Raw genomic sequence first — 13,268 nt, forward strand, 5'->3', positions numbered from 1 at the left:
ACATTTAGCCAGAGAAGCCTCACTCCCATGTACATCCTCTCCACTCTGTTTCATTTTCATTAGTTTCTGGTTTCTCCTTTACTGCATTTCCTTTTGCAAAAATCAGCAAATACAGAGATATAGTTGACCCTTGAAGAACACGAGGGTTAGGGATACCGACTTCCCATGCAGCCGAAAATCCATGTGCAACTTTTGACGCCCTTAAAACTTAATTACTAATACCTTACTGTAATAAGTATTATATACTGTATTCTTATAAGAAAGTAAGCTAGAGGTTATTACGTAAATCATAAGGAAAACACACTTACAGTACAGTACTGTGTAAGTGGACCCATGCAGTTCAAACTCTGCTGTTCTAGGGTCCAGTATACATTTTAATTTCCCCTTCTTTCTTACACAAAATGCACAACACTGTATACTCTGATCTTTGACTAGGCTTTTTTCTTATAATAACATATATGCAAGGAATTATTCCATACTTGTTCATAGATTTAAGTTAAATGCTAAAATTCATTAACTGTTTACTACCTACATATGTCAAGTGTATTAGGGTAGGCGAGGCAATGTTGTAGTAACAAACCAACCCCCAAACCATTACAAACCCCCAAACCATTACAAATTGGTTTCTTGCTCACATAAAGTCCTACGTGGGGTAGGACACCCCTCTATGTCTTCTAGCCATGTGACTTGGAACAGATGTGCCCCTTGGTCGCCAGGCTGAGTAGTCAGGCCTGGAAACAGCCCAGGACATGGCCCAGTCACCTGGCCCCAAACCAATATGAGGGAGGTTGAAAATGTGTCTCATTCCTCAAGAAGAGGAAACAGAAATGGAATTTGGTGAATTACGTAGCATTGTCTCTGCCACACCAGACTTCACATTCATTCTCTCATAGAAATCCCACCACAGTTCTACAAGGTAGGTACTTTTATTATGTGTATTTTACAGCAAAGGACCTTGAGCATTCCTGTGTGTCAGGATTAATTTCAGATCCAGGTGTATCTGGTGTTTTCCACTAAAAAAACCCCACAGCAAACCCATTCCATCCATGCATAACAGCAAAATTCGCAGAAACGTTGGAGCTCAGGGCGATTGGTGTAGGACAATAAATATTTAGGCTTAGGATTAAGAAGCTATTTCTTACAAAAAAGTACAAAATAAAAATGAAATCCCTGAAACAATAAAGTGTAAAACACACATAGTATTTCAGTATCATTGGATGATAAAACCGCTTTATTTATAATTTCTGAATCAAGAGCTAATGTTATAGACATTTTTTAAAGTGCAAAGTGAGACTGTAAACATTTTTTCTTCCTCTTCCTAAGTAAAAGCATCATATGTTCACTGCATGAGAGAAATAATGACTCTTTTAAAACCAGTTGGGATAGTTCTGAGGAATTAAGCCAAGTAAGCGCCAAGGATTTTAAAGTTGAAAAACCTTTGTTTTAGAGGAGGAAATGAATAAAATTCAAAGGCCATTTGGACAGTGTGTTTAGTCCCACATTATTTGTTATATTTATATAGTATTTTTATAGTATTATATTTATTGCCTGAGATTGGGTGCAACAATACTGGATCCCAGTGTATGTTTTTAGTGAGTGATTGCAGCAAAGTGAACAAAATGACAAAACTAGGAACTCCACTTTAAATGAACCATCGGCCATCCACATATGCAAGGGACTGCAGATTCCATGAAAAGTTCAGCTGGTTCCAGAAGGTGATTTTTCTAGAACAAGGCAAAGCTCACCCTCACCTGTGAGTGTCAAGCAAACTCATCCCGGCTGTTGATCCAACACAGTTTTCACGATAATGCCCTGCAAGTATCAACCTCTTGTCAGTGGTTTCCATTTTGGACCCTAACTACAGTAAGAAATATTGTTAGCCACGTACACACACAGCCATTCATGAGACATAATAAGGGCAAAACACCCTGATCCTCTCCCCTCAACGTACTCTACTCTCTACTCTCTTTTCCCCCAAATGCAGGCATCCCTGCATTCACAACCTCTAAGACCAGCTGTGTGAAATCCTTAAGCTATTACTGCTCTTTGCTTTGGCTGGCCAATCAAACCAGCCTGTGTCGAACAGTTATTTTCTCTTCTTGTTCCACAGCTCCCAGAAGAAAGACAGGCTCCGTGCTTGGAGAAGGTACTGTCACCTCAGAATCAGTAACCAAACCCTGGAGCCTGGAGGACTCAGTGCTGTTTATAGAAGTCGCTACTTCCTTTAAGTCTATCTTAAAAAATGTTCAGGCTCGCTTAGCACATTGACGCATGGCTAGCATTGCCAGATTTAGCAAAGCAAACAAACAAAACCAAGTTGCCCAGTTACATTTGAATTTCAGATAAACAATAATTTTTAGTGTATGTCTTATGCAAGAACAATAATTCCTTGTTTATCTGAAGTTCAAATTTAACTGGGTGTTTCATATTGTATCTGACAACCCAACTGGCCACACACCCTGTTCTCCTTTACTTTGAACATCTTGAATCTTAAGGATAGATCTAGGCCAGACAGGATGTGGGCATTGCTCTTGGGAGGGGGGACATTTTGGCTTAGCCTCCTTCTGCTCTCCTCCGTTTTAATTGCTGGCTACACGCCCCACAGCCCCCTTGAGGGTTCTCCCATCCTGGGGTCACCCTCTTAGACATGGCATTGGATAGGCAAGGTGGCACAAACCCTGCTCCTGCTGTGTCCACTTGACCTTGGCATCCGAACCTCAGAGATGCCATCTCTAGCTCAGAGACAAAGGACAGTCACCAGCCCAATCTAGCCGTTTCACAGAATCACAGTCTCTCCTTCCTGCAGTCTCTATAAGCGATCCTCTCCATGAGGGAGAGCCTACAGGGAGGACTGAGAATTGCGTCCTACTCCACTCCTCCTGAGCTGACATCACCAGCCTCCTTCCGCTTCCAATTCTATGTATCTCAAAGAAAAGCTTTGCCTTTCCATCAAAGCACACTAACTCTCCACACAGGCCAAGCCTCTTCATCCCCTCAGAATCAGAACCTTTGAACTTGGTTTTTCTTCTCATTACCAACACCCCCCCCCCACCACCCCAAGAAATTTGGTCATTGTCTGAAACTGCTCACAAAGGGCTGGTTTAGGGAAGTGCTGGGATCTTCTCTGCCTCCGTGCTGGTCAGGTTTCCAGCTGTGCCCTTCACATTTGGTTAATGGCAAGAGTAAAGCTCACCTCCTGGTTAAGGCTTTGAGTCTGAGTTGCGAGCTTGGGGGCCCTCCACGGCTTGGGTTGGGTTGTAGGGTAGTTACTGTGTTTCTTCAGTGGGTGGTGAGCAGCAAAAGGACAGGGGCTCCACATTTGTGGAATTAGCACATGAAGTAGAGTCTGCTGTAGGTGGACAGACAGGGGCAGCTGGAAAGTATAGGCCATGATCCTTGCTGTCATCAGACCTTTTCACGACACTGGCCTTCCTCCCTCTGATTGCCAAGATCCATCAGGACTTGTTGTCCAGGCGCCACAATTTCTTCTGGGTCCTTCTCTCCCCTTGTTAACACTTATTATCCAGACCTTTCTGCCAGGGCCATCTGGGTCTTCCCAAGTGCTATGAAAAAAACCCAATGCAACAAAACTAATGTCTAAATGGCTGCCACTGGGATAGGTTTGATATTCTGTATTAAAAAAAAAAAAACAACCCTCATAGATATTTATTAAGTGCTGCTATTTGTGCCTAACACTGTTGGGGTCACATGAGGTTAAGACACAAGTTCCTGCATTCAAGAATCATCATTGGGGCACCTGGGTGGCACAGGGGTTAAGCGTCTGCCTTCGGCTCAGGGCGTGATCCCGGTGATCTGGGATCGAGCCCCACATCAGGCTCCTCCGCTATGAGCCTGCTTCTTCCTCTCCCACTCCCCCTGCTTGTGTTCCCTCTCTCGCTGGCTGTCTCTATCTCTGTCAAATAAATAAAATCTAAAAAAAAAAAAAAATCATCATAGAAGCCAAGATTTGAATACTTTTAAAAAGGCATTTCAGGATGACCCTAAAAGACTAGTAGGTAATAAAATGCATTTGACATGACTTACAAAGGTCATCTAATGACACTGTGTTTCATCATTTGTGGAATCCAAGGATTCGATCAGATTTTCCCTAAAGTTTCCTTACTCGTTCCAAAAAAAATTAGATTGTCCAAATTTTATATAACAAAATAACCAGATACTGTATTCACTACATGCCAGGCACTATTGCTTATGAAGACTGACTCTTCCAGTCTTCATAAGAATACCATGAGGTGGCCATTATTCATTTCCCACTTGGCAGGTGGGGAAATTTAGGCATTGAGGTTAGGAATTTGCCCACGGCACAGAGCTCTACAGTAGAGCTGGCAGACAAACCCAAGGCAACAGGCTCCCAAGTGTACAAGACACAGATGTGCCATCCTGTGTCTCGGCAGGCCTTCGCTCTGGCTTTCCCACACTTACTTTTCAGCTTGCACTTCCTTACATTTTAAATGCAGAAACAATATATTGTTCTTGGAATGCCAAAGCTATTTTCCACTACCCTACAAACTTGGTCCTCTGGGTTCGAACTTGTACAATTTGCAACCCAGTTTCTAACATTTTAGAAACTATGCGTCTGTGAAACTATGGCTTTATCTCTTTTTAGGGATTTGGTTTACTGGAATCTGTAAATTTCACTCAGATTTTACCCCAAAGTCCTGCCTCATTCACTATGTCATGTTTCTTTCCTCATTATCTCAAAATGGATCGGGTTAAATCTTCAACATTCTGTCTCTCTCTCCTGCCCTTCTTTCTTAGTTTTGATTCCACACCTTCCCAAGCAGGATTTGCGTATAGTGCTTCACTAAAACTTTGGTTTCCTCTGTGGCTGCTCACATCTAGCTACATCTTACAGCTGTTCACAGTCCACTCCAGTCTCTCAAGGTACAGCTGGGGGTTGGGTGGAGCTGAAGAATATGGAGAGGAATAAGACCAGGGACAGGTGCACCATGATGAATTCCAATACAAGCAAAAAAGAACCAGTGCTGACAACTACTGTGGTTTCAAGGAGAGAGTGGCATTTGAGCTGGTAATAAGAGACTTCCAAAGATTTTGTGGGGATAGAGAAGGACAGAGTAGAGCCCAGGCTGAGGGAGGGGAGATGAATTCGGAGTCTCCGCATCCCTCAGACCAAAGATCCCTGGTCTCTTGCCTGGAATGAAGTGCCAAAGTCCAGAAAAAAAGTAAACTGTTATTTTTTCTTGGAATATTGTCCTCACTCTAGGTTGTAGCTGAGTATATCTGACCCATTTCATATATATACATAAACACACACATGCCCAATTCTCTCCTGAAATTCCAATTGTTTTTTGCCCACTCAAGAAAGCATGTTAAATGCAAGAATGTGGGGTGCCTGGATGGCTCAGTAGGTTAGGCGTCTGACTCCTGGTTTCAGCTCAGGTCATGATCTCAGGGTCGTGGGATCCAGCCCCGCATCAAGCTCTGTATAAGGCTCTATGCTCAGTGCAGAGTTGGCTTGAGATTCTCTCTCCCTCTCCCTCTGGCCCTCCTACTCCTGTGCATTCTCTCTCTGTATCTCAAATACATCTTAAAAAAAAAAAAAAAAGAATGCAAGCATGCAAGCCTGATATTTCCACAGACATACCTCAAGTGGGCCTGATTATTTAGCAGGGTCAATCACCTGAAAAGATCAGTCCTTTAACAGGTCCTAGGAATGAATCAGTGTGTGACACAACACAGAGGTGACTGCCACACTACAATGAGAGTTGGGAAGTAGCAGGCACAGGAAAGGATTATTAACCCCCAGAAGCCTGTGGCTTTTTTTTCTCCTTAGACAGTTTCCAGATGATTCCTAGTGAGTCTTTGCTGGTGTGTTGGGTTGCCTTCAACTTACATTCTTCCATTATTCCGAAGTAGCCTATTGTGGGGGTGGAGTGGTGTGTGTGTGTGGGGGGGGGGGAATGAGGGGACACATGGACACCTTTGTCCTAGAATAAGATGGAAAACAGTGAATCACACACCTAGCAAAAGAGCAGAAATGGTCCTTTGAAAGATTTACGTATGACCTTTCCTTTTTTATGACTAATAAAGATTATTACTAAAAGTTATTTAAAATGTTTCCAATAATTAGAAATGGTTATTCTGGTTTAAAACGCATTTCAAAAGAGATAAGGGAATTATGATAAGGTACAATGATAGTTTGGGGGTAATAGTTGTAATCGTTTTCTCCCAAGTACTTTGAACTGCTCCCGTACAAGGAGAAGCTTTGAAGGATTCGGTTGGGGTATGTGAGAGCTGGTCACTGCAGTCAGAACCTTTAGAATCCAAGCACCCTGACACCAAAACCAGCTTAGATTATAAGGAGTAGGAATATTCCTGTTTGAGCTTGGATCTGCTTGAAGTAAAGCATTCATGACCCCAAACCAGGGGTTACTCTCTCCTTCCCTGTAAGACCTCACTGGTGACCCACTTAAGCCCTGGAGATACTCTGGATTAATTTTTTGTCCCTCTAAACACTTTTTCAGTACTTCTGAAATGTCTTCAGTTTTTTACCTGTAACTTTTTGTTCTATCTTGAGAATAATTCTCTTTCCCTGTGACTGATACATCCTGAAGGCAAAAGGCACTTCTAATTTGGACTGGGCTCCCTTGACTTCTCCCTTCTCCTTCTCCTCTCTCCCAGCTACCCCCACCACCTGTGGAGGCTCAGTCCGGGGAAACCAGCCTCTGGCATCAGGATCCAAGGTTTTTTACTCGCTAGGTAACTGCACAACCCTCACTAATGGAGCCGGTCTATGGAAATGCTGACCCGAGCTGCTCTTCGTTTAAATGCAAATTCACGGATTTAAAAACAAAACAACCCAGTGAAAGTTAGAACTTACAGTTGTTAAAGAAAGATATTTAAAAGCAGACCAGCTTTCACTATGGCCTAATCATACTTTGAGAGCCCTGAAAAAGGGACAGGCCAGGCGAGAAACAGGAGTAGCTTCCTAATAAGGGCGAGAGGGAGAAGGTGGGCCTCAGGGCTTTCTCTGTTCTCAGATGGAGAGGGCATTAAGTGATCTCCCATGTGATCTCAATGTGCCCACCACCCTGGCACTTTCCGATTGCTATCTGTAAACTCCTAAACCCCATAGATATTTACATTGCTCTTTGCAGTTTTAAAAGAGTTCCCACAGCCTTGGTTTCATTTGATCCTTATGAATACCTTGCCAGGGGTGAAGGATACATTTCATTATCTGCACCTTGGGAAAGGAAACCAAATCTTCCACCACAGAAATCAGAGGAGCCAGAATCTGAGCTGACAGGTAAATGTTCACTGAATTAAACAAATACAGAAATATATGAGTATTTTAAGGTAAACAGGTGTCTGCCCTAAAGAAACTCATAGTCTCTTTGGGGAAAAATGCTCAAAATTAAAAATAATTAAAATAACAATGCTTTAGAGGGGAGGGGGTGGGAGATTGGGATAAGCCAGTGATGGGTATTAAGGAGGGCACGTATTGCATGGAGCACTAGGTGTTATACGCAAGTAATGAGTCATGGAACTTTACATCAAAAACTTGGGATGTACTGTATGGTGACTAACATAATAAAAAATTATTATTAAAAAAAAAACAAAAAAACAATGCAATTTAATAAGGAAAGACCAGATACAAGATGGTCAGTGCATCCTTCACTGTGAAATGGATGAAGGAAGCACTATGATTCTATGTGTACTTAAGTAGCTTTCATCCCATGACTGAACTGAAATCCCCGGTGTCCTCCACCTGCCATCCAACCTTCATCTCAAGTCTCTGCTTAATAGTCTGGGTTTCATCAGGATTCCTTACGTGTCTGTAAGAAGTCTAGCTTTACACTTAGCTACGGTGATGTCTGAGCTTGTCACATCCTCTTAAGTCCTGTATTCGCAGTGCAACTCTGGCCCTCCCCACCCTCTTGCTTTTTTTTTTTTTTTTTTTTTTTTTTTTTGCCACAAGGAAAATGAAAAAGGGAGTGGGGGATATCTGTCTTCAGTGTTCCAGAAAAGTCCACCCTCTCCTCCTGGATTTGCTGAAGGGAGTAGAGTTTAGAAAACAGTGTGGTGACTAATGAATCAGACACTAAGAAAGACATTAGAAGGAGGGTGTTTTAGGAAAGAACACCGACCAGGCCAAAGAGAGAGTGAGAAAAGACAAAAGACAGAACATGCCCATGGTCAGGACTACCTTCTCCTGACACAGAAGCATCATGGTGTGATAATTATGTGTGCATGGATAGGGATAACTAATAGGGATAACAGATCATTTAAAATTGAGATTTCCAAAAATCTAGGATGGCACTGGCTATCACTGCTCTCCAGAAAACACAAATTATCCCCAAATGCCTCCTCCCTCATCTGGGGATTCTGTGGCCTTTTATGTGGAGACGACGGTCCTGTCTCCTTATTCACTCCTTTTTTTTTTTTTAAGATTTTATTTATTCACTTGACAGAGAGAGAGAGGCTTAACGACTGAGCCACCCAGGCGCCCCTCTTTATTCACTCCTTATATCACATTGGCAAAAACAGATACAAAAGTCTAGAGTCTACTCCTAAGTATTAATTTATTCTGCAGCTTCCCCTGCTTATGCTCTCTCTCCCTCTCTCTCTCTGACAAATAAGTAAATAAAATCTTTTTTTTAAAAGATTTTATATATTTATTTGAGAGAGAGCGAGAGAGTGTGAGAGAAACACAAGCGGGGGAGGGGGGCGGCAGGCAGAGGGAGAAGCAGGCTCCCCACTGAGCAGGGAACCCAATGTGGGACGGCATCCCAGGACCCTGGGATCATGACCTGAGCAGAAGGCAGACGCTGAGCCACCAGGTGCCCCATAAATAAAATCTTAAAAAAAAAAAAAACACCAAAAAACAAAAAACAGGTTCCACTTTACTAGTAAAGAAAATACAACTTAAAAACAATACAAAACCATTCTTCTGTCAGATTGGCAGAGATGACAAAGAATGGTAACACGGTGCTGGTAGGATGCAGAGGACCCTCCCGCCTGCTGGTGTCAAAGCAGTGCCACCTTTCTGCAGGTCTCTTGCGAACATGCATCAAAGCCTTCAATAATAAGTGCAGCTTTTGACAACAGTTCCAGGATTTTATCCTGAGGAAATAATGAGGGATGTGCACAGAGATTTAGCTACAAGTAATTTTGTGAAAAGTTGGAAACAACCCAAATGTACAAAAGACAGGGACTATAATTATGGTACATTTGTGTAATGGGATACCAAGCAGTCACTAAAAATGACACAGAAGTATATTTTTTGACATGGAAAAATGTTCATAATAGATTAAGCTAATTATAATATGATCCTATACATATATATACACATACGTATATATATACACACACACACTTTATTTCTGGATGCTTTAATTTTTTCATTTAGCTTATTTATGGTTTACTGTTTTTCTGTAATGAATGTCCATTTATTTTATAATAATTTTTAAAAACCAGGCAATTATATGGAAATAAAAGGACAGAAGAAAAGGCATTAATAAATTCTGAATTCACTGGAATTAAACTGTAACTGATCATTAATAAATAAACAAATCATAAAGTGCTAGCATTTACCTTGAATTAACTAGATTTAGTTTTTCTGCCATCAGAGGTAATAAGGCCTAGAATAAAAAGTGACTTGAGTTATAGAAAATAAAGTTACAATTCAGGTATTACCTGTCTTTGAACTGTGAAATCTATACCCGTTATGTGTTTGTATGTGTGTCTAGAAAAGATCCACTAAATTTAAAAGTGGTCCCCTTCAGCGGGGTGGGATTAGAGGAGAAAGGATAATTTTTTCTTGACCCTACTCTGTATTGTTTGACTTATTGGAACAAGCATGTAAAAATCTAAGTATCTTTAAAAAGCATATTATGAATATTTAGAAATGTGAACAGTATCTATGGTATAGTGTGAAAAAAACTATAATGTAAAATATACCATGTCATGTATCTACATGTGAGAAAGGCCTGGATGGGAATACTCTATCATGAAAATAGTTGTCCCAGTTCATTTATTAGTTCATTTATTCCACAAATATTTGTTGAGCACCTACTGACAGCTAGGCACTTGGGATATAGCAAGGAATCAAATAGCCAAATATGACTCCCCTCATGGAATTTATACTCTACAGGGATAGACAGACAATAAGTAGTAAGCATAATAAATAGGTTAGTTGAGAAGTGAGTGCTATGGAAAAACTGGAGCTGATTAAGATAGACTGGCACTGCAGTGAGTGGGGGGAGGGTTACATGGGTTGGTCAGGGAAGGCCTCATTGAGGCGACATTTGAGAAAAGGTTTGAAAGCAGTGAGGCAGTGAATTAGGCAAATATCTGGATAAGGAGAAGAGACAACCAGTGCCAAGGTCCTGAAATGGGCTCAAGGAAAACCAACGAAGGCAGTGTGGCTGAGTCAGAGTAAGCAAGAGGGAGAGCAGGCCAGAGATAAATAGGGCAGTTAGTCAGTGCTGGGCTCCGCAAGGACTTTGGCTTTTGACTCCAAGTGAACTGGGACACCACTGTGTGGTTTTGAGTGGAGAAATGTCAGGATCCCTTTCGCTGTTGTATGGAGATTAGGCTTTTCTGGGGGCGGTAGTGTAGCAGAGACCTGGTTGGGTGAGAGATGGAGGTTGCTGTGGGGATGCTGAGGTGTTGGATACTAGATAAGTTTGAATGTACAGTCAACAAAATTTCCCAATTGGGTAGAGGACTGAGAGAAGTGTATGAGGATGGCTTTTAAGGTTTTGGACCTGGCAATGAAACGGAGTTGCCATTAATTCAGATGAGAAAGACAGCTGGATGGAGTAGGTTTAAGTTGGGGAAAGAACTTATTTGTGGACCTGTTAGGTTTGAGTGTAATAGCAATATAAATTCTGTTTTAAGAATGTTTCTAATATTATGACATCTCTCCAAATAAATCATTTCAAGACTCCTGACTCAGCAATTATTACATTCCCAGTACTGAAAATATGCATTAGTCACTGCTACTCATCTGGAGAAATCATGGGAACAGAAGATATGCCAGAAGACCGGAGCCTAGGTTCCAGTTTTCAAAAACGGGGAAGAAACCGAGGGCTGCAAATCCATCCACAGTCCTGGCAATATTTTAGAACATATGAACTCCAAAAATTAGTTATAGCTCCTTTTGGATTCAGCTTGGAGTCGAGCAAGTCAGACCAATATATGTACTAGAAAAACCCAGACTTTTCTTCCGTACGTCTTCTTTCCTATTCAATAGAACTCTTCACTTCTGATAACTTCTGACACCAAATATGTGTGGTTTTTTAACCCCACCTAGCAATTTTCTGAGACACCGGCTGGTTGTCCTACCGTTTAACTCAATTCTGACACGTACCTGGAGATAGCTAGCATCAGATCCAGAGTCCCATGAGACTGACCACACTTCAGATACCAATCACAAGTAGCAGGTCCCCAAGTTACCCACAACTTCTGTCTGACTTGGCTACAAACTGGCAGTTCCCAGGACCTCCTCCCCTTGGATTTGACTGTTGGCTACAGCAGCTCACAGAACTCAGGAAAACACTCATTTACACTCACCAATTTAGTAAAGGACATAATAAAGGATACGGGTGAATAGCCAGATGAAGAGAAACATAGGGTGGGGTGTGGGAGGGTGCCAAGGACCCATGGAACCACGGTCAATGACCCTATATTAGAACAAAAGATGCTCCTAGTGCTCTTATCACTCAGGAGATTCCAAGGGTTTTATGAACTTTGAGCCAGGAATGAAATGAAGACCAGATATACATATCCCTTTTTAGAAATCATAACATCTCCTAAGGTAGGCCAGAAGACTGAAGCCTAGGTTAACGTTTTCAGAAAGGAGGAAAAAGCAGAGGCTGGCAATCCGTTCATAGTCCTGGCAAGATTCTACTACATGTCATCAAGGGGATGACATATGAACTCCAAAAATTAATAGTAGCTCCTCTTGCATTCAAGCTGAACTCAAGAGCAAGTCAGGCCAATGTATTTAGAAAAAAAAGCAACCAGGGCCATCCTGGGACTTGGAAGTCCACTGCAGGAGTGGAAAGGTTTCTTCAGAGACAGGGCTCAGGTGGAACGCGATAGCGGCAGTACTGGGTAGTGTTACAGACTGGGAGGTGGGAGGCCGTCTCTACGTAGCACTTTCTAGTTCTGTAACCGCAGGCTGCCTCTCTGCTGTTCAGGGGGTGATAACCAAGTATTAATACTCCGGGTATTAATACTTGTAAAGTTCTTCGCACAGCGTGTACAACGTGTACTGAAGGTGCGGGACGGGGGGCATTCATTTTAGAGCACTCTTACCCTTTTCTTTCTCTTTTCGGACTCAAGGAAACGTCCTGCCTGGGCGAGACAAGCAGCGAGAAAAAGGAAGCGATGAACAAAATAAAACTTCCCTTTGGTCCTGCTACAGAGCTGTCAGCACAGGAACACGGGCCTCGGGGCTTCCTGAATTGTTTCTCGCCGAGACGACCCACAACCGGAGAGCGGAGCTGCCTGGGCTTTTGGCAGCAACCCTTCCGCCGGCGGTTGCTAGGCGACCTAAGGCGGGCCAGGGGCCAAGCTACCCTACCCCTTTCCTGCCCAAGTCCCACCCCGCCAGGCCAGCCAAGCGTCGACACCCGCGACCGGCCGAGGCGCCGCGACGCATGCGCTCTTCCTACGGCGCGGCGCGAAGTGACGCGCGCTCTCATTCGCCGCTGTACTCCCTGCCCCGCCCCTTCTTGTGCTCTGGCCCCACGTTCAGTTCTCTTCCAGACCCGGTCGTGCCCGCACCTCGTCTTCAGTCCTATGAACAGTGCAGACCTACGTCCCTCGCTCCCGTGGTGGCGGTGGTGATGGGCGGTGGGGAGGGGGAGCGGGGTGTGGTGGAAGAATGAGGCGGGATGAAGGGAAGTGGCAGTGTCGCGGACTCACTTCCGGAGCACGGGCGGAAGTGGCTGCGGTGGATGGTGGGAGGGGGGAAAGGAGCGCGAGGGGAGGGCCCGGCCGCCGGGGGTCGAGGGGGTGGGGCCTGGGCCGCCTGTCGGGACCCAGCCTGGGGCCTGGACTCCGACCCGGGAGGGCCACGGCTTCCAGCTGAGACCGGGCGGGCGGGATCCAGGTAACGACCCCACGCAGACGGGGCGAGGGTCGTCCGGCGGTAGGGGGGTGGGGGTCAGAGTCTAGGGAGGGTCGCAGTGTCACTCCCTTTCCCCGTGAACACGGAGCACGGGGTTCGGAGGAGAAGGGTGGGAGGAGTTAAACTCATGGCGGGGCGGGGGGGGGGG

General features: G+C 43.8%; 2 protein-coding genes across 14 annotated transcripts in view; one reads left to right on the forward strand and one right to left on the reverse strand.

The window, feature by feature from the left end:
• LOC121100782 overlaps positions 1–12,692 on the reverse strand; it is a 49,662-nt gene extending 36,970 nt beyond the window's left edge. For 2 of the 9 annotated variants that reach the window (XM_040622663.1, XM_040622664.1), the window contains exon 1: positions 12,304–12,692. In XM_040622663.1, coding sequence (XP_040478597.1) covers positions 12,304–12,692 — 389 coding nt within the window. Of the gene's footprint in view, positions 1–912; positions 3,564–8,862; positions 9,103–9,572; positions 9,621–12,303 lie in introns of those variants that run through there. The other 7 variants (XR_005832608.1, XR_005832607.1, XR_005832609.1 and 4 more) reach the window with 7 other exon arrangements.
• A 22-nt stretch (positions 12,693–12,714) lies between these two features.
• Positions 12,715–13,268, forward strand: part of LOC103656382 (alpha-1,3-mannosyl-glycoprotein 2-beta-N-acetylglucosaminyltransferase) — a 17,937-nt gene continuing 17,383 nt past the window's right edge. Inside the window, exon 1 of one of the 5 annotated variants that reach the window (XM_040622659.1) lies at positions 12,715–12,830. The gene's annotated coding sequence lies outside the window, so the exon portion shown is untranslated. Of the gene's footprint in view, positions 12,844–12,953; positions 13,103–13,268 lie in introns of those variants that run through there. The other 4 variants (XM_040622661.1, XM_040622660.1, XM_008683757.2 and 1 more) reach the window with 4 other exon arrangements.

The sequence above is a fragment of the Ursus maritimus genome, unplaced genomic scaffold, assembly GCF_017311325.1.
Source record: "Ursus maritimus isolate PB19 unplaced genomic scaffold, ASM1731132v1 scaffold_5, whole genome shotgun sequence".
In the NCBI taxonomy this organism is placed as follows: domain Eukaryota; kingdom Metazoa; phylum Chordata; class Mammalia; order Carnivora; family Ursidae; genus Ursus; species Ursus maritimus.